Source organism: Tachypleus tridentatus, chromosome 8 (assembly GCF_004210375.1).
Source record: "Tachypleus tridentatus isolate NWPU-2018 chromosome 8, ASM421037v1, whole genome shotgun sequence".
Lineage (NCBI taxonomy): Eukaryota > Metazoa > Arthropoda > Merostomata > Xiphosura > Limulidae > Tachypleus > Tachypleus tridentatus.
In genome coordinates this window covers 69,066,819-69,089,074 of record NC_134832.1, presented here as the reverse complement: position 1 = coordinate 69,089,074, position 22,256 = coordinate 69,066,819, and the positions used below count along the sequence as shown (strand labels likewise).

General features: G+C 31.0%; 1 protein-coding gene across 18 annotated transcripts in view; it reads right to left on the bottom strand.

The window, feature by feature from the left end:
• LOC143222580 (nonsense-mediated mRNA decay factor SMG5-like) overlaps positions 1–16,995 on the bottom strand; it is a 33,402-nt gene extending 16,407 nt beyond the window's left edge. For 3 of the 18 annotated variants that reach the window (XR_013012340.1, XR_013012343.1, XM_076449260.1), the window contains exons 1-7: positions 15,491–15,672; positions 11,873–12,011; positions 9,001–9,147; positions 8,144–8,209; positions 7,709–7,865; positions 6,138–6,228; positions 5,079–5,186 (exon numbers count right to left, since the gene is read on the bottom strand). Coding sequence is in view for 13 of the 18 variants with exons in the window: in XM_076449260.1 (XP_076305375.1) it covers positions 5,079–5,186; positions 6,138–6,228; positions 7,709–7,865; positions 8,144–8,209; positions 9,001–9,147; positions 11,873–12,011; positions 15,491–15,591 (809 nt within the window). In the remaining 5 variants the exon portion in view is untranslated. Of the gene's footprint in view, positions 1–2,344; positions 2,675–4,058; positions 4,174–5,078; positions 5,187–6,137; positions 6,229–7,708; positions 7,866–8,143; positions 8,210–9,000; positions 9,148–11,872; positions 12,012–12,189; positions 12,422–15,490; positions 15,680–16,001; positions 16,108–16,802 lie in introns of those variants that run through there. The other 15 variants (XM_076449259.1, XM_076449251.1, XM_076449250.1 and 12 more) reach the window with 15 other exon arrangements.
• Positions 16,996–22,256: the final 5,261 nt, after the last annotated feature.

Sequence of the window (22,256 nt, the reverse complement as noted above, 5' to 3'; positions counted from 1 at the left end):
AAAAATAAAAAAAAAGTAACTTGAAAAGTGTTTCTTAAATAAATGCCACTGTGCTTTCAGGCAGAAGTATCCAAGTTCTTTAGGTGACTCAAGGAATAACAAGTGGAGAAAGCAAGAATCCATGGTGAGATGAGCTGAATATAAGATTCTGTAGCAGGATGAAATGTCAGAATCATCTCAGTCAACTTTGCCTAAATACGTAGGCCAAAGGTATAAATCTTAGACTACCTATCTGCAAAATACATAGCCCAATAAGGCATAAAGATACAATGGCAGATGGGATACTGTGGCAGAGGTCAGAGCTTTGCAACATAATTTAAAGATACTTGAAAACATACGAGAAGTAATCTTCATATGATTTTGTTTACAAACTCTGGACTGGTGAAATGCAGGAAGCCCCTGGATGAAGTACAGTCTAGAGACTGACAGTCCTTCTTAGATAAAATTATAGATCTGAAGTACAGAGCACTTATTAGCTCCCCAAGAGGTGGAAAAGAGGATGCAAAGCATATTCAGTACTGTTGTATATTTGTCTTTAAGCTAATTAAATATGTGGAATAAAAGTCAGCTTACTGTCAAGAAGAAGTCCTAAGAACTTGATTTCAGCTACCAAAGGGATTTGTGCACCTTCCAGATGGAATTGGAAGTGTGTAAACCATATTGGTAACAAAAATGTATGTAGCTGCTTTTAATTAATCTTATTCACATGAGCTCGGTCAAATAAACCAAGTTTGTAACCATTTTATACTCATTATCATTTCCATACTATTACTATTTACCATATAAAATAGTTTGTAGCAATTTTATACTCATTATCATTTCCATACTATACTATTTACCATATAAAATAGTTTGTAGCAATTTTATACTCATTATCATTTCCATAATATTACTATTTACCATATAAAATAGTTTGTAGCAATTTTATACTCATTATCATTTCCATACTATTACTATTTACCATATAAAATAGTTTGTAGCAATTTTATACTCATTATCATTTCCATACTATACTATTTACCATATAAAATAGTTTGTAGCAATTTTATACTCATTATCATTTCCATAATATTACTATTTACCATATAAAATAGTTTGTAACAATTTTATACTCATTATCAATTCCATACTATACTATTTACCATATAAAATAGTTTGTAACAATTTTATACTCATTATCATTTCCATACTATTACTATTTACCATATAAAATAGTTTGTAACAATTTTATACTCATTATCATTTCCATACTATACTATTTACCATATAAAATAGTTTGTAGCAATTTTATACTCATTATCAATTCCATACTATACTATTTACCATATAAAATAGTTTGTAACAATTTTATACTCATTATCATTTCCATAATATTACTATTTACCATATAAAATAGTTTGTAACAATTTTATACTCATTATCAATTCCATACTATTACTATTTACCATATAAAATAGTTTGTAACAATTTTATACTCATTATCATTTCCATACTATTACTATTTACCATATAAAATAGTTTGTAACAATTTTATACTCATTATCATTTCCATACTATTACTATTTACCATATAAAATAGTTTGTAACAATTTTATACTCATTATCATTTCCATACTATTACTATTTACCATATAAAATAGTTTGTAACAATTTTATACTCATTATCATTTCCATACTATTACTATTTACCATATAAAATAGTTTGTAACAATTTTATACTCATTATCATTTCCATACTATTACTATTTACCATATAAAATAGTTTGTAACAATTTTATACTCATTATCAATTCCATACTATTACTTTTAATATTTTAGTATTTTCACACAATTTGGCAGTAAACATTACAAGACCTCTGTATATAAAAAATACATATTTTTAATGAAGTACTTGTTAATAAAGGTTTGCCTCTGAATTTATCAAGTAGTTTTATTAACTAGTCCAAGTGCAAAGTGACTTTCATGTTAAAATTAAAAATACTTTTATTCATTTGACATTTTACTAATTTATGTAATCTCTAAAAACCTTTTCAATAATTATAAAATTTACTTTTCAGTACCCTATATACAAAGTTGACCTAAATTATCTTTTCATTTTTCATTCTCAAGCAACTTCACATGTAACATCAAACTACATTTAAACAGTAGACATCTGATTTTACTTAAATTTTATTGCCCTTTGAACTGCCTCCAACTAATAATCCCATCACATACAAGTAGTAAGTTACTTGGAAACTCAAAGCTTAAATTGCCATATCAAATTACATAACAGTAAGAAAAATCTTGTGAAGAATGTTTATTATTATTTCTCTTTATCTTACCTCATCTAACTTATTGTTATTATTTGATGTACATCAGAAAATAAAGAAAAATTACATGGATGAATTACACATCTCCAATAATTATCATAATTTTTCCGGCTTTCTAACTACGTGATAAGAGCCTCAAAATCCAGCTGAGCTTGTTGATGTGATGCCAGTGAGAACAAATGTGAAACTAAAAATGGAAACAGACAATGTACAAAAATACATCATTTTATAGATTACAGCTTTGGCTTTCCATTCATTATAAATAATATGGTATAAAATATCCAAGTGAACTGTTGGCAATTTGTGTAAGACAGGATATGACAGATGGGTGTTGCAAGGTGGTTCTGATTTTCTGGTTTATGGCTCTGTAAACAAGTAACAAGAAGGTTATGAAAATTATGTTTTGCCTGAGTAATATCTATATCATAATGAGTAATTTATGTTAAATTTTGTACTTTTCAGAGAGTTGATAAATAAATCAGAGAAGAAGAAAAAACCTGCAAAGCAAGCATCACGTTCTCATATCAAAAGAAACTGGGCATTTTAAAAATAAATCCTTGTAAAGTTAAGAACTTAAAGTTTATAAAATATTAATTAAATTTTGATGCCAACTTTATTCATACATAATAACGACATAGTTTAATTAAATCTTGAATGTAACTCTAAAAAAATCATGATGTTCACAGTTTGACCTGATTGTGGCAAGTGTTGATCAATACATAAAGTAAGAAATAAATGAAATAAACAAAAATCTACGGTAGAAATGAATAAGAAAGCTAAAACGTTAAAGACCTCATATTTACTAAAAATTAAATACATTTTTTTGTGTGCACATATTACTATAATGTTAAAAAGATTTCATGTGTACTATAAAAAACAGTGTAGTATATGCTGCAGCAATATCCAACCCAGTAAAAAATAGGTTTCTTATATTAACCACAAAATAGACAGTTTCTATGTCACATGGTATTTATTTCCTGAAAAATGTCTGAAATGTCACAGAAAAACAGAACAGAATAAATTCATTATTTAAATGTTACTTTATCTTTTACCAAACTAGGCACCTTGTGTATGTATAAATGTGAATAAATTCAGTATCAAAACATGAAGAACGAAAAAATGTTAAAGGCAAAGGCAATTATTATGAGTTATTGTTTATTCTTATTTTTCTGTGATTACAATAAATATAGATAATTTGGTTTTTGATATTCATAAATATCAATGATCTTAATAACAAATTAAAATCAAATTTTGAAATTCCGATTTGAAAGGAACAGCATTTTACTAATAATAGACAGAAATATCCTTCACTTAAAAGCACTTCATTCACAGCTTATTTGTGTGAAAAAGTTACTGTATTTTGAAAATACTAATATAACATATAACAATAACTTAAACTGCCTTGTTACAAACCAGAGATTCTCACCTAAGTATCCAGGAGTTATTTACGACATCCATTCAAAACTAAGACTACTACAGAATTTGTTTATTGTGGTAGCTCAATGAATACCAAGTTACTAAAGTATGATACCTGTACTCAATTAAAAATACCTTATACATATTTTGAGTCATTGTTTAAATGAAAATGACATTTAGCATAGGATTTCTACTTGCAATAATAATTATAACTTAAGCAAAGATACATGTCTCTTCTGTCTCATGCATCCCAGTTTGCACTGAAAATCAGTTATCTACACCAAAGTTCACTATTTTAAAATCAATATAAATTTCTGAAGAAAGATGAATTACCTTTACCAATACTGAAAGCAGTTCTGAGGTAAAACTTCTACAGTAAGAGTAGTATGATAAACACCACACATATTTTAGATTTAACCTTCTGTTTGTCACTAGTAATACTCTGTACCTAGTAAAACATACACACACAAAAATTCTCAGAATTAAAGGAACAGTTTTAATTTTTTTTTTATTCAGCCCAAAATTGTCAAGTTTGCATATTCAAATTTCTCCGTTGAAAAAACAGAATCTAACGTGTTAAAAATGAAAGGCAAAGATCATTGAGACCAAACAGATTATAAACGGATTTAATAAATATTTTTGTTTAACCTCTCTTCATGTAAAATGCACACAAGTGGCTTCAATAAATAACCAACAGCTAAATTTGAAAAAAACAAAAAAAACAAATTTCCAAAAGTCACTGATAAACCTATGAAAGGATGGCAATAGTTGTTAAGGAACTTTGAAAAATGATTCCTGTGTTGTAGTCCTGATATTACAGGGATGTGCTCAGGTATTCTTTGCATTAATTTTCAGAGGTTTAGTTCAAAATAACAATAAAGTTAGAGAAAAAAGTTTTCACATTGATTTGGCAATGCTATACAAAATGTAATAAACTGGTAATTTTTGTGACATAGCTTATAAAAATATATTTATCAAATGGTACTTCTTTTCTAACTATTATTATTAATAGGCAAGCAATAATAATAATAATAATCACAATACAGTGTCAAAGAGAAGTATCCCATTTTGTAGTACATCAGATGTTAAGATGAAATTCCAACCAAAAAATTCTGGGATGGACTGCACTTTGTAAAACTTGTGTATCTGTTGTTGTTATTGGCAGTAACATAAAACATTTGAGTACCACTATAACAAAGTATATTCTGTAAAGACGCAAACCTTATCTTTGTTTTGACCAAAAACTTATTTAGCCTATTCTTTAAGACTTTTCTATTTATGACTGTTATGATTGTATCAAAAGTGTCTATTTTAAGCCAAACTTATCTCATTTAATAAAACTGCACTACTGACTGTGGTCTTGTCTTCAAAATTCTCACCACTGCTCTTAGTTTAAACATTCTCGGCCTTGACACCAACCTCTGTCTAGAGGACCAGGATGAGACACTTGTAAGCTCTGGTCTTCAATCCAAGATTGGTTACTTGAAATTACTCTTTTTTTAATGAGGTTTTGAAAATATCCTAAACCTAATTATCATTACACTTATACATAGAAACAAACTCAACAATATTAGTACCTTTTATACTATCAAACCAATTCAAAACAATGTTTCCAATTTATTTATTATTATATATTTATATACAGAAATAAACAAAGAGGTAGTGTAACCCTAGTTAGATGTTTATAAATGATATGATGGCAAGTAATAACTAAGTCAAAAATATTTGCCTCACAACAATCATTTTCCAGCTGAAAATATTAAGAAATAGCAGCAATAGTTTTATTGAATTTAATTTTTTTTTGAAAGATGAAAATTATTACAAGGTGACAAATGGAGTCTGACTTCTGAAAGATAAAGAATGTTTTTTAACTATGCCTAGAATTTTGAAATAACAAGTGCAAATATAAGAATAGAGATAATTTCCAATTTGTGACGTAGGGGATTATTTTTTTTTTACAAGTTGGAAAAAATATTTTCAATTTTCAAGATTGGGAATAAAAACATAGATGAAACTTGCACAGAAAAATTGAAAAAAACAAACAAACAAATAATAATAATAACCGATGACAAATTATACTTCCAAACCAAAAAGAGTATGGTAACAGGTTAGTGTTTAAAATCAAACTACACAATGAGCTACCAATCAGTGCTGCGCTCATCACAGGTATTAAAACATGGTTTTTAACATTATAAACTATGAATTATTTAACCAAAATAATGGAGGTTACAGAATCAAAGTATTTTTTCCCACACAATACACGTATATTACATGTTAGTTTTTAATTTTTTTTAACTGAATATAAAAATATATGGTTGGATAAATATTATACTTTTGCAGACATTTTCTTGTATTCCAACACAACATTCTTACTTGTAGGTTATTCAGTAAAAACTAAAAAACGTTACTCACCTAGTTCCATGCCTCAGTTCATTTTCCAGCCACCTAATTGCTTCTCTTGCTCCCACACTTTCTTTCTTACGTTCATCAAGACTAGCTGTCACTAATAACAAGTGAGGAAACAAAGAAGTAGTTTTAATAAAATCACATTCAAACTATCATGTCTTACATTTGCCAAACACACAAAAAAAGCACTTATAATTAGGAGAAAAAAAATACTTAATGAATATTGAACTCTGAATTATTGCTTCAAGTCATATAGTGGTGTTCAGTGCACATCATAATTTTTACTAAGTTACAGTTAAAATGCAATTAAACAACTTTATTGTCAATGCACGTGAAAATGCTTGGCATCAATACATAATTTACAATTCAAGTTTCAATTAGTTTAAAAAGGATATATTTATGTCAATTTTTAATCTTTATTTCTACATGTCACACAATACCTTTTAGCTCTGAATTATTTGTTTTAAGCTTTCTTTCTTCCATTTAAGTGTTACAATACTTCGTAATTAGATACTTTGATTACAGGTACTAACAGGCCAGAAATTAAAATAAGAATATCTGATCTCTTTCTAAATTATTTATTTACTCATGCTTTCTTGTTAACGTTACATATTTATAATCAATAAAAAAGCCATTCTATGACCTACGTGACTGTAATGTCTTTGTTTCATTTTAGTAAAAGGATATCAGTATTCCACTAGGTAATGAAATTTTTTAAACCTTTTCATAAGTAGGTAAGTTAGAAAGAAAGATAAGTATCAGTAATTCTGTTTTACTCTTTGAACTTTATTTCCAAAATGAGTATTTGAAAATTATACAATTATTTTTGGGACAACCAACTTAGGTTCAATGAAGATCAGCTTCCAAGATCAAAAAGGTTTCAATCCTGAAGTGTTGAATTTTTTTCTTTAACATGTTTTTTTTTTATATAGATGTGTAAACTTTAACCAAAAAGTCCTAAAATGTACAAATTAAAAATTTAATAGGTTAGATTAAAAAAAAAAGGTAAATGGGAATTTTGTTGCCTTGAGGAATGCACAAAGAATATATGTTGCTAGATGATAGGTGATGTATCCTAATTGTTTTTAAAATAAAATCCCTGCACTTTGTTACTATAGATTATAATGAAGCATGAATAAAAGAGAAACAAAACAAAATTAAAAACAGAAGTACACTGTTACAAGCTTGTTGCCATTTAGGATAAATAATTGTAATTTTCTGCTGAAATCTGCAGTCATCCTAAAAAGAAGGAAAGGATAATTAAGATATCATGTTTTGTTGTGTTGGTTACAAGGCCAGTCAAACAGAGAGCACCCATATAGTGTTAAAATTGAGAAAATAGCAGATGAAATACAAATTTGTATTAAAAACTTTCAACACACATTTAGAAGGTTCTAGAAGTAATTATAGTGGAACAACCTCTCTGAGTAAGAAGGGAATAACACAATTTTCTATGTTTGACTTTCATATTGTGCTGAGTAACTTGACTCAACAAGAGTATCTATAACCTTCAGTTTTATTTATTAATTACGAAGCAAAAACTAATAGAAGTAAATTGTGCTACTGAATGTACTTACCAACAGATGGCACAACAATAACAAATCTCTTGGATAATCTCAGCTGCTTTAACAATGCCAAATGTTGACAGAAGGAGCTAATGTCAGGAACCAGATAAGGGGAAAGTTGGGGAAATCCTCCTCCTTTCACTTTAGATTCCAAATCATTCACTTCAGCCTAGATCCACATACCCATATCAGTGAAATATTAGACATATGAATCAAAAAAATATTACTGATATGTTTCATCATTTAAAAAATTTGTATACTAAAGGAAAATTCACTAACATTAAAATATTAGTCAAGTAGAATTTGCAAACAAGAACAAAAAATATATAAAAAATAAATTGACATCATAAACTGATATGCTTTATACAACATAAGACAGTTAACATATATTTATATTTGTAATAATACTATAGAGTCATGACAATATATTTTTCACAACATTCCTACCTTCAACCACAGATGAGCCATGTTCCACATCATCTGTTTTCTTTGACCTACAGGTTGCTCAACTCCCTGAGAAATATAATTAATTCAAAAGATTAACACTAAAAAATACTCTTGAAAACAACAAATACCTGAATAAAATTTAACAGGTTAAATAAAAACAAAGCAATTTATTCTGCTTGTTAAAACCCAGGCACTAAACTAAACAAGTCTCATCTTTGCCTAGAAACTATACACACACACACACACACACACACATTTATATATATATATATATATCATTTAGTAATTAGTGCAAGGTTTCTTCTTGTGTAATGACATAAAACAGAAGTATGAAATTAATTCAATACTTCTCTAAAGTTAATAAAAAATTCACAATTCAGTTTTTGGAATAATGGTGCATACAAGTCAGACAAAAACTTCCAGTGTTAGTTTTCTTTCTCCAAAACTCTTCTGTTGTTTATGGTTTCATCAGGAAGTTTCAAACAAATATTCACTTACTCTTTAATTATAATATTTACACATTTCTTCAGTCGGCATCAAATTCAAATTTTTGGTTTATCATTAATGCTTATAACAGAAACAGAAAAAAAAGAACAAAAGAGAAGTGTACAAAGAAACAGTTATGAAAAAGAGATGGACACCAGTAACTAGTCAATAACACAATAACATTTAGAGATGGACACCAGTAACTAGTCAATAACACAATAACATTTAGAGATGGACACCAGTAACTAGTCAATAACACAATAACATTTAGAGATGGACACCAGTAACTAGTCAATAACACAATAACATTTAGAGATGGACACCAGTAACTAGTCAATAACACAATAACATTTAGATTGTTATAAACTTACAGCCTCAGTACTTACAGCTCCACTGAAACTTTTTTCTGTGCTACTTGCAGTAAAGCATTCTTTTTCAGAGTTAAAATTGACTCCTGTCTTTGGGAGCCTAGCTAATAACTGGCCAAAATTGTGAAGACACTGTATGCGGAGAAAAACCTAGTAACACCACAAGCAAAAAAAAACAAATGTTTATGTATGCATTTTAGCTCATACACTTGTGTGAAAAAATCAAATCTAAACACAAAATTCAACTTAACACTTTTGAACAATCTCATTAATATTGTGTACATTAATTTATAAACTTTTTTTTTCCCTCAAAAAGTCTACATATTAGTAGTATAATATGATATTCCAGAATACATATCCACTGATATCTAACAGGTAAATAAACATTAATTATTACAACACACAAAATAATTGTAAAAAGTTAAGAGAACTAATAAAGCTAGAGAGCAAAAAAAAAAAACAAAGCATTTTATCTAAACTGGCCAGTTTCAGTGTTCTCATGACAAAAGTTTGGATACTGAAGTAACAAAAGTAACTATGTTTACACAGAATGAAGGCAGTAACAACATATATATGACATTGTTCAGTTACAATGAATGTTCCAGTGTTATATCCCACAATCTTACATCACTCTCGTTACACAAATTAAATAGACATAAACCACTAGCATATAATGACTTGTAGAAGCCTTTATGCAATCACTAAACTTGAGTACAACGTGTAATTCAGGAAAACAACAACAAAGAAACAGAGCCAAACAACTATAAGTTATTACAGAGAGACTGTTGTAATATATCACTTTTACAGGGTTAGTTGTAAGCTTACAGCCTTCCACACATCCCACTTAAGCTACTTACCTGAAGAACATCTGCAGAAAATGTTGAAACATTTGCCTGAACAAAAGTACGTTGTTATTTCTAAGTTATGGAAGGATGAAATGTGAGTTGTGACAGGGGTAAGTGCACTAAATTATTTGTACAAAAACTTAAGTTTTATCATCCAATAAAGTTTTAATTTACTACACAGTAACATAATAATTATTTATAATATAAAGATCAACCATGTAATACAAAAAAAAACTACATATTCAACTCTTTCTAGATGAAATAACAACTGGTTAGTCAGAATTCCACATATAGAACTTCTTTTAAAAATTCCAAATAACTACAACAAAAAAACTAAGCAGAGATAAATATTTATATTGTAGAAGGTTATTATGTCAAAATGTGATAGTTTTCTTCTTTTACTAGATTACTTCTTTTGCATATTCAGAGTTTTTATTATTATGTGTAAGCAAATAAATCACGTAATTTAATTTGACTTAAATCAACAATTACTAACTTCTTCTTTCGAACTAAGTCCATAGGATGTATCAAATTCCAACTGAAGGTGAAAATTCTCAAGTGGGGCTAGTCCACATAGGGTAAAGTCCTCTAGCAAAGGCTGTGTTTGTTTCCATTCTGGTCCATTCCAGACAAAACCTTGAACACTTGGAGGACTAGCATCAGAAAATACCAAGCATTAAACTTACAGCAACTTAAAGCAGTCCAGTAAGTTCACAACAACTACCAGGTGTTGGTCTGTCTGTCTATATATATGTAGTAATATTATACTTTTGCTAATTCTTTCACATCAAAGACCTTGCTATCCACCCCCAAACATTTTCAATGGGGTTCAGTTTGAGCAAACACGCTGGATGGTCCAAAAGAATCACGTTATTCGCCATGAAACAGTCCTTTGTGCTGTGGGCATTGTGGATTGCAGCATTGTTCTTGTGAAAGATCCAGTCATTTTCACAAAAGTAAGGGCCTTCAGTCAATAAGGATGCTCTCTCCAACATGCCAATGTAACCAGCTGCTGTTTGATGCCCCTGTATAATACTGGAAGGAGAAAGTACCCCAGGATATCCTTATCGTGCTAGTAACGTTGGAAGCCATCTGGACCATCCAGGTTAAATTTTTTCTCATCAGAGAACAAAACCTTCTTCCACTTTTCTAGGTCCCATGTTTGGTGCTTCTCAGCAAAGTTTAACTGAGCTGTTTCATGGTGTGGAAGGAGGCATGGCCTTTGAAGACGTTTACAGTTTTCAAAGCCTTTCTCTCACAGATGCCATCTTATTGTTCTTGATCTACATTCTGCATCAACACTGCTCAACACCGGTGAAATTTTCTTGGCCCAACCACTTGAAATTCTCATTGCATATCTTTCAGGGTCTTTTAAGAAATTTGCAACATTAAGAGAGACCTTGCTTTTGCAGCTCAACAATTCTGCCACGTTCAAACTCTGTCAACTTTTTAGCCTTTGCCATGTTTTTACCCAATGTAACACAGGAGATGTCAGTGAGAGATGTTGACAATACTAATGCTTGAACACAAATGACTAAATTTCATTACGTGTTTACCGATTAACGCTTCGTTTCTGTATGGTCTTAAACTTTTGACCAGCTAGTATTTAGGCTAATTTCATAGTGTTCACATTTTCCCTATTAAATGCTAAAAGATTTTTATTTTTATTTTCCCTTTTCTTATTTTCATCTTTCAAGCTCGACTCAAATAAGTGGTTGAGTCTAACAATGCAAAATGCATATTTTTTTCATGTTCACTGGCTTTAAGGTTTTGGCCAGCAGTGCATATCAAAAGTTTGATTCCATATAAAAATTACCATACGATATCAAATGATCAAATAGCAATTAGTCATACATATTTATATAAATCAAATGCTAGAACAAATTGGTTATTTAAAGCAAAAATAGTGATATCATATATGAAGACCACAGTTTAAAATAACTTGTAGTAAGATAACAACACTCCAGAAAAATTACAATTTAACATAAATATACCAGAATTTAAACAAACAAAATAACAGCTTTAATCACCTCTCCATAAGTTACAATAATGTCACTATTGATGATTAGCCAATCAGCAACAACTTTGATAACCGGCAAAAGTCCTTCTTGGTTGATGATTTTAATGACTTCAACTACTGAGGGTGTCAATTCCTGTTCCACTAGAGACCTATATTTAGGATGATATTACTCAAAAAGATATTTTGGTGTTGACTATATCCAAAGACTGACAAAAACATTCATCATATTAAAATATTATTCAAAACAAAAATGTTTAAAACTGAAATACCAGACACTTATTTTTATCAATCTGAGCATAAAATAACACTATGTAACAAAATTTTTACTTTTAATGCTAATACAATCAAGTCCATTTTGCAGAACTGCCTTATTACTAGTCAAATTTTCTTCTAGTCTTCCATTGCAGTCAACAGCAGTGCTCGTGACACTCTCAACACTAAGTCCACTGTGCTCACCGTAGTCACTCAACTCTTCTTCTTCGACTCCATGCTCAGTTATACTACCACTGGTGCAACTAGCTGTGTCACTGCTGTTCTTCTAAGTCTGACTCAGAATGACCTGAATCATTGTTTTCATAACACACAGAAATTAGTTAGCAATTGATAATGACAAATTTTTTGTCGTACGTTTATTCGACCAAACACATGAACTGGTTTGAAATGATTAAAAAAGGCCACTGATTTTATACTTTACATAGAACATGAATGATAAGAACTTGGAGGTCATAAACAGCACAAGTACGTCGTATACCATACACCTAAATGTATCAAAATAATATCAGGATTTCCTAAAGCCTTTTGAGATGCTGACCCCTTTAGAAATTTATAAAGCGGTCACTGATTCTCAAATTCTTAGAACATAAATTCGAAGTGAAACTTCAAAATATAATCAACTTTTATGATGCAATCATTAGGAAACATAAAATGTGAAAAAGAATGAGGTTTTCTCTAAAAGTTGCCTGATGAATATCGGACTGTAGGGTTCAGAGTTTGAGTCTCAAGTCCCTGAAGTTTCTAACATTAAACCTATTTCTCTGTCTCTTCAGAAGTCCAACCATTTACATGACTAATTGCAGTTTTAACAACATACAAACTTGGAGAGTCATACAGCAGTTAGATGCATAGGCCAACTTTAGCACAGGAGTTATTTCTGTCCTCCTATCAACACTTAAGTCCTTATTCACCCCTTTACAGTCTCACCAAACCAAGGGGATCAATATCAACCATTCTGGGAAACCCTAATTTACATGATAAAGAATTTTGACACACATTTGAGAAATTATAAAGTTTTATATTTAAATATCTATAACAAAGAGATAAATGAAAAATATAAAGTTATTACTGAAATAAACCTCAAAAATGTGACAAGAAAAAACAAAGAAATAATAATATCTGATCTATCAGAAGTCATAAAAATGAAGAAGATAAATTGGAACTATTTTAAACTGTTCTGGTCATCGTTATGATGAAGTCCAAAACTTGATAAATACCATTAATAACTTTAATCCAACATGAGGTTGTTTGACATAAACTATTGCAAAACATAAATTATTTTCAAAGTAAAAAAGTCTGTCATAAAGAACGTAATAATAATGAACAATTTTATACAGAAATAATACAATCTGTTAGACACTTTAAAATATATACTTACAATATTTAAAAATACCATGCAATGCATCTGAGATAAATAATAATGATAGATAAAATCTGTGTCACTAAAGTTACTAATGACCAGACAATATTTTTTATAGTAAAGATGTATTTTATACAAACAAAATTGAAAATTACCAATCCTGAAATTTTTTAAAAATAAAAATATCATATTAACATTATTGTGAGATATCTAACCAGTCACAAGTTGAAATGGTGAAATGTATTAAAATCTTGAAGAATATTTATCTGGGAAATGTAATGTGACATCGTGGTTATCGTTAAGTTTCCACAAAGCTTTGTTAGCATTTAATCACTATGTTGTACAGCATAACTGTCACAGTTTTACATTTTTAACATAAAGGGTGTTTTACCATTTCACTATGAATAATTTACAATTATAATATTTTAAGTACTTCTGGATATGAAATTTCATTATCTTGACTTCCAAATCACTTTTATAGTATTTAGTGCAAACTACAGACAAATACCCAAATTCCAACCTACAGCTTTATATAATTACATTTTCATGTTTACAAAATACAATTTCATGAAAGTTCTTAAATGGTGTCACATCTGTGCTAAAGTGCAAACACTTAAACCTAATGGCTCAGAAGAGCTAATTTGACAAATTATAAACTGTGCCCAAGTACAACTGGTCACAGTGATGACCCTGTAAATATTTTCTGAAAACTGTGAAAACAGAACAGCTACATTTGTACAGATAGTTGGTGCTTTATTGACACAGTTTTGCAAGCCTGATAAAAGATATGAATATTCAATCATAATGAAAATAAATCCATTTTTTATTGAGATTTGTTGTATACCTTCTTCAGTAATTAATACTTTTCAAATTTTCTGGCTCTTTCTGTTACAAAGATTTATTCATAACCAACCATCATGAACTTTAACAAAGGTATCACCACCACAGTGGTCAGAGTAGTTAAAAATATGTTTGCTAACCATATTCTTAGACTTGACCAATCTATCTTCACAAAATAACACGTTGTTTTACTATTCTTTGATTGTTTGTTTAAACAGAGTATTTGTGATGAAACTTAGTTGAATGGACGATAACTGCTGTAAAATCACAAGTGTAGAGGATGACATTTTGAAGTCTTCCACTTGAAGACGAGAGGTGGAAGACTTTCCAAATGTTATCATCTACACTTGTTTTTCTCCAACAGGCATTTGCCATCTATTCATGTAAGTTTCATCAAGTTATTTTACATGTGTTATTTACTTATAATAAACCTAACAAAATAAATAAGGATTTGAATCAAAATAATATATTGGTGTTACCTTCACTACCCTCTAAATTTAACTAATGTCTGGTCGTAAGAGAAACTTTTCATAGCTTTCAAACAGATATAATTTAATACAAAAAACACCTTTTAACAATGAGAAACACACCTAAAGAAACTAAAAATAAAAGTATCAGATCTCTAGTTTAGTTTTATGTTTACTAAACTTTTCACAAGATTCCTCTGTTCATCTCTGAGGACCTCTGCTTAAATATTTTACTTGCTTCACACTGATGGAAACAGTTTATAATATGCTCCATCTAATGGCATTCAAACCTTATTTGTAGCTATATTCTTTATGCTTTTCTTCATTGTAGTTCAGACTACATGCTGTGACATTATAAAAGGGTGGAATTGAAAAACTGTAATAATACAAATAAGGAAAGAAACATAAAATGTTTAATTATGTATTTAAAGTATGATAGTTTATTTATCTATAAACCAATGTTTTGGGATGGAATGAAAATTTGAAAATAATTTAAAGTTGCACCATTTACAAGAGATTTCCCTCAAAGCTGTATGCAAACAAGTTTACATTTTTTAAATTTTCTTTCCAATTTTTATTTAAAAAATGTTACAAAATGATAAAATAACCAATTCTAAAGTATTTTTGAGTTAGAAAATGTTGAATTAAAGTTTTCTATGATAACTATATTGGGTAAGAATCTTTTTACCTTTTACTAATTGATATGGCGCGTGTGTTTTTCTCACAGCAAAGCCACATTTGGCAATCTGCTGAGTCCACCGAGGGGAATTTAATCACTAATTTTAACATTGTAAATCTGTAGAGTTACAGCTGTACCAGCGAGGCACTACAGAACTGGTAGTTATCTACTTTTATTTCATGTAGTAGTTAAATTAAAATAAAAAAATGTTAACACCTTCACTTAATTCTGAATCTTCCTGACTAGTACTACACCTTCACTTAATTCTGAATCTTCCTGACTAGTACTACACCTTCACTTAATTCTGAATCTTCCTGACTAGTACTACACCTTTACTTAATTCTGAATCTTCCTGACTAGTAGTACACCTTCACTTAATTCTGAATCTTCCTGACTAGTACTACACCTTCACTTAATTCTGAATCTTCCTGACTAGTACTACACCTTCACTTAATTCTGAATCTTCCTGACTAGTACTACACCTTCACTTAATTCTGAATCTCCCTGACTAGTACTACACCTTCACTTAATTCTGAATCTCCCTGACTAGTACTACTTTGTTTTCTTCTCCTACACACTCGGCGACGTGACATATATCGTTCCTTGATTTTCTTCTTTAGAAACCTCTGAAAAATAAACAGAGAAGAAAAGAGAAACAAAATTATTTTTCAATGGCACGAAAATAACAAAATTTACTTGCAATAAACAAAACAGGTTTTTTTTTCCAGTATGTCACTGTCCAAAGTTACAAAGTTCCTTTAAATAAGAGTAAATATGCATAAATTGTGTGTTTGTTTTGAATTTTGTGCAAAGTTATGTGAGGGCTATCTGCAGTAGCAGTCCTAATTTAGCAGTGCAAGACTAAATAGGAGGCAGCTAGTCATCACCACCCACTGCTAACTCTTGGGCTACTATTTTACCAACAAATAGTGGGATTGAGTCTCACATTATAACAACATCATGACTGAAAGGGTGAGCATGTTTGGTGTGACGGGGATTCAAACCCGCGACTCTCATGTTATGAGTTGAGTGCTTTAACCACCTGGCCATGCCAGACCAAATATGCAAGGGAACTTCAAGTCAATAGACAGGACTTAAGTATTTTATCACAGAATTACATGACCCTGACCATTATATCACACTGATTAGAAATATCCCAGAACATTTTAACAAGCATCTCAAAATCTTTGGACCATCAGTTTTATTTGGCAGTCTCCACAAGGGGAGGTTTTAAGGTGTTAAACAGTTTTAAGAATTTCCAAAGACTAACTACTACATAACATTAATTTATGCTGTCGGTAATTTGTCGCTTCACACTCACCAAAGCCAAAACTGACAATCTTTTCTATCCCATAGATAATCTCAGGTAAAACAGGATAAGTTTTAACTTACTAAAAGACCTTTCACAACTGGCAATAGAGTAAGTTGTAATTTACTATGCTTTGTTTAGTCATGCCATGACTAAGACGAGCTCAGCGAGGAAAAAAAACTAGCGTAGAGCAAAAGGGCAAAAGCTTGCTTGATCTTGATTTTCAGTACAAATACGGATCGCGAAAACTCGGCCTATCGATCCTTTTGACATTATGAGTTTTAAGCAAGAGGTGTAATTTGACACCATTTATATGGCCCAACAACGTATATATAACAATTATATCTCATTGTTAAAATTAGGATTCCGTAATTTCTTGTCTGCTGTATAATAAATTATAATATTACATTATAGGAAATCATGTTTTTTGGCACATCACTGTACTGTTACGCATTTTTCTGCTTTTAATCCCCCGAGTAATAGAATAGTTATTGACGAAAGGGTTTACGCTTTCGCTTTGGTCCGAAGTTGGGTGGGATAAAAGCTAGCTAGGGCGCTTGGGATAAAAGCTAGGGCAAACAGCGTGAGTAGATCAAACAAACGATCAGTAGTTAATAGGTAAAGGAGATCAGGAGAATGTGAGAGGAATAGGAAATATTAAATCTATTTGAAACCAAATCCCCATTACATTTATCCTTAACAACGAAGTCGTTATGAGTATTTTTCAAATAATATGACCGATACATGAACACTGCAACGAATAAACGAATTTTAGATTTTATAGCAATAATTTTCACCTTGGGCACATAACGGTGCATCCAAAAATCTTATGGTTCGGTTACGCGCTCACCCGTTTCAATTTTAGGATCAATGCCGAAAAGGCGCGAAAGGCCCGGACTTGTATCTGCTATTCACAATCTAGTCCAGTGTTAGATTTTCTCGGCTTCGTTTCCAGCTTTATCAGACTTGCGGGGGTCAATTATCTGTTATAGCCGTTCGGTTACTCCCGAAGGACAAGGCGCTGAGGTCATGGTAGCATTGCAAAACTGGATAAAGTAATAGACAATTTACCGACTTTGTTCGGTGAAGTACTCGTGTAATGTGCGTTCTGATTACTGATTTACAGCATATAATGGTACATTTCACAACGTTCACACAATGTTACATAACAACGTTGATTATTCGCTATGAAGTGACAGCGTTATGGTATAACGTGACCAAATCACAACCAAATTGTGGCGACACATGACGTTGCAACTCTCATATATGGGACACTGGACATTACTTGGTTAAGAGGGGAAAACATTTCATTCTGAAATTCATTCCTAATTATGTAACATCAATGTGGCGCCGTCACCCCCGACGCTGCGCCCGAGGACAGATGTACACCCTTGCACCCCTCTACTTACGCCACTGGCGAACGTGTAATCTTTTTAACCCAAAAATCATGAACGTTAGAACTTTCTATTTAAAACACCAATAAAAAGTATTTTAATTAGTAAAGAAAAATCCTACAAGGAATAATATATTTTTTGTGTAGTAATCCTCCATATGAAACAAGCATCTCAACGTTACTTGTTTCAGATTACCCTTAGTTTGTTTGTTTGTGTGGAAATTTCGCACAAAGCTACTCGAGGGCTATCTGTGCTAGCCGTCCCTAATTTAGCAGTGTAAGACTAGAGGGAAGGCAGCTAGTCATCACCACCCACCGCCAACTCTTGGGCTACTCTTTACCAACGAATAGTGGGATTGACCGTCACATTATACACCCCCACGGCTGGGAGGGCGAGCATGTTTAGCGCGACGCGGGCGCGAACCCGCGACCCTCGGATTACGAGTAGCACGCCTTACGCGCTAGGCCATGCCGGGCCGATTACCCTTAGTAACTACAAGTACTTCTCATTACTGTCGCTCGGCATGGCCATGTGGTTAAAGCACTCGACTCGTAATCCAAGAGTCGCGGGTTAAAATCCTCGTCGCACCAAACATGCTCGCTCTTTTAGAAGTGGGTGCGTTTTAACGTAACGGTCAATCCCACTATTCGTTGTTAAAAGAGTAACGCAAGAAATTAGCGGTAGGTAGTGATGATCAGCTGTCTTCCACCTACTCTGACACTACTAAATTAGGGACGACAAGCGTAGATAGCCCTCGAATAGCCTCAAGCGAAACAAAAACAAATATTGATTTTCATACTTGGATTTTGTATAATTATAGTATATATGTCGATGTGTTTCTTAGTGAATACCTGGATTTGCTGTGATTATAGTATATATGTCGATGTGTTTCTTAATGAATACCTGGATTTGGTATTATTATAGTATATATGTCGATGTGTTTCTTAGTGAATACCTGGATTTGGTATACATGTGTTGATGTGTTTCTTAATGAATACCTGGATTTGGTATAATTATGTCGATGTGTTTCTTAATGAATACCTGGATTTGGTATAATTATGTCGATGTGTTTCTTAATGAATCGTTTCGGTAAACCAATTAGGTATTTGATTATGTATTTGACATAATAATTGCAGCATGACAAAAGTGAAGTTATTTATTTCTAAAATTTTAATGTATTCGTTTGTTTGACATTATGCCTTTTTTATGAAGTGTCCATTATTACTATTTTTTGCATCGATGTTTTTTTTTAAAATTTGAAAATTGGGGTTTCGTCTTATATCTTTATAGAATTTCTTTGTTTTTCTTTAGTAAATGTAAGACTCAATATCTTGGTATAATAATTTTTAGCCATCAAAATACTTTGATTTTACGAATTCATGTTCATTCCAACATAAATCTATTTATTGAATATTATTTGTGTTACATTAACATGAATAGTACATAGTATTTCTGTAAATATTGCAATCTTTTTGAAGTTTGATTTAGTTATTAATATTTTAACTTTAACTGCATCATAACACAATAAACTCGTTTTATAGTATTTGTCTGTATTTGGAAAGATTATGGAAACAATATATATTTACATAAGTATAATATAAATGGTAAAACAACATGCGCAAACTTAAATGTCTTTATAGTTTTTCTTATATGAATGAAAGCAGCGAGAAAAAGGTTAATGGCATTGGTTCACTTCAATATATTTACATACAAAATTATACGTACGTATTATAATGTATACCTGACGAGCCTCTGTATTATTTTGCGTTGTTGTTTTTGATTAAGCACAAAGCTACAATGGGCTGTCTGTGGTTTGCCCACCACGAGTATCGAAACCCGGTTTTTAGCGTTTTAAGTCCGCAGACATACCGTTGAGTTACTGGGGAGGCGTTTATTTTTTATTTTTTGCGATGTTGTACAAGTTCAAATAGCTGGAACTTTTAATTTTAATTTAAAAGTTAATTTAATGTGAATGTGTATCAAATTTATAATAATTGCCAACAAGATTCATATACTAAAAAAATATTAAGTCCTCTATCTGGCATGATAATAACTTTCAAGTTGATATAGATGCAGTTCACTTTACGAGTAAGCTAGCTAACTCTTTTATTCGCTGGACTGACGCCGTTTACAAGCTGACTTTTAACCGCGGAAAATATCTAATGTCCTCGTAAAAATGCTATCGTCTAAAGTTAAATGGTTTGTAGTGTTCGACATCTATGAACGTTCTTGGTCAAATATAGGTAGTTTTTTTCGATTAATAAGCATTTATCACAGTTATCAGTTCTGAGGTTTATAGTATACTAACTGTTGCAAACTAACAATATATGCTATTTCTCAGCGAGTTTGATGACTATCTTTTATAATCATTTGACAAGGTTCTAGAAATTTCAGTTGGCAACAATACTGGCTGTCACTAGAATTTGAATACATATATCTGCAATTGATGATTCTTTACTCTAAAATCTTCTACAAATTTATAAAATAGAGGAGAATTTCGCAATACATATTTAACACAAGAAGTGGCGTACATTTCTAAATATTAATATATATTTAACTAAAACAATCGTTCATATTAAAATAAATATATGTTAATGAAATGCCGTTACAATCGAAACTACGTGAACTAAACCCAGGGTTTGTTTGCTTGTTTTTGAATTTCACACAAAGCTACTCGAGCTAAACTGTGCTAGCTGTCCCTAATTTAGCAGTGTAAGACTGGAGAGAAGATAGCTAGTAATCACCGCCAACTCTTGGGCTACTATTTTATCAACGAATAGTGGGATTGACCGTCATATTATAATCTGGATTCGAGCCCACGACCCTGAGATTAAGAGTCGAGTGCCTTATTCACCTGGCCATGCCGGGCCCAGATTTTGGAGATGACATTGTTTAAGGTACTAGCAAATATTGTTTCCAATATTTATGGCCTTTTTGAGTTCTTCTTTATTCATCATCTAGTAACCTAAAGAAAATAAAAGAAATCTATAACATTAAATAGTTTGTCAAAATCATAAATTTGGCGAAGGAGAACAACTTTATTCAGACACTCAAATAATTTAGGTTACAAAATAATAAGTTTAAAATGACTTAAAGACTTTATAAATATTTCACCCCTGGAAATATGTACGTAGTGCTGTGGCGACATCTAACTGATAAGTAAATAAATATTTATATAAACAATCCAGTTATGTTGCGTGTATAAAACATTTTAATATACAATGTTTGGGATTAAAAAACAACTTAATCCTTATCGTGATAGTAACACATATTTTGATTACTTAATTATCAATTTATTTGATTTACTGAAAATCAGCGTGGGATGTTTGCATATTTTATAAACAAAAATAATGCAGATTGCATAGTGTTATGGAAGAAGAAATAGTATCTGACCCTTCAAGTCACGCACAACACGACCAAAAAACCTATAATATTTTAATGCATAGTGTTATTTAATCAACATCAATAATTCTTTGAATAAATACGAAATGTCCAAATTATCTTAAGAAAAATGCGTGGAAAATTATTTTTAGACAAGAAAAAAAAAAGTTGTTTTTTTTTTCTAATGTGCAAATGCCAACGTTCAGAAGGGGTGTATTGAAATCAATGGGTATTTCGGAAATTACGGAATTAGCTAGTAAGCACATTTAAGCCCTCCTGGTGGCACAGCAGAATGTCTGTGGACTGACAACGCTAGAAACCCGTGGTGCGCAGTACACAGATAGCCCATTATGTAGCTTTGTACTTAACTTCTATCAAGTTAAAATCACACCTTTTATTATTATTATATGTGAGAGGGTGTAGAGGGTGTGGACAAATAAAATAAAATAGCATTAACCGATTGTGAAGTATGACTAAACGTTTAGTGCAGAAACGTTAATGACAGAAACTGGTATGTTGTTAGAGTAATAAAACAAAGAATAAATTAGACCTTTTCATCAATTTTTCTCCAGCTTCACTGAAAGTTACAAGTGAAACATTTAAAACAACCTGTTCGTCTGCGAAATAATGTTATTCAGACACCTAAATTAATTATGAGTAACACGGTCTACAAAATATAATTTAAATCAAG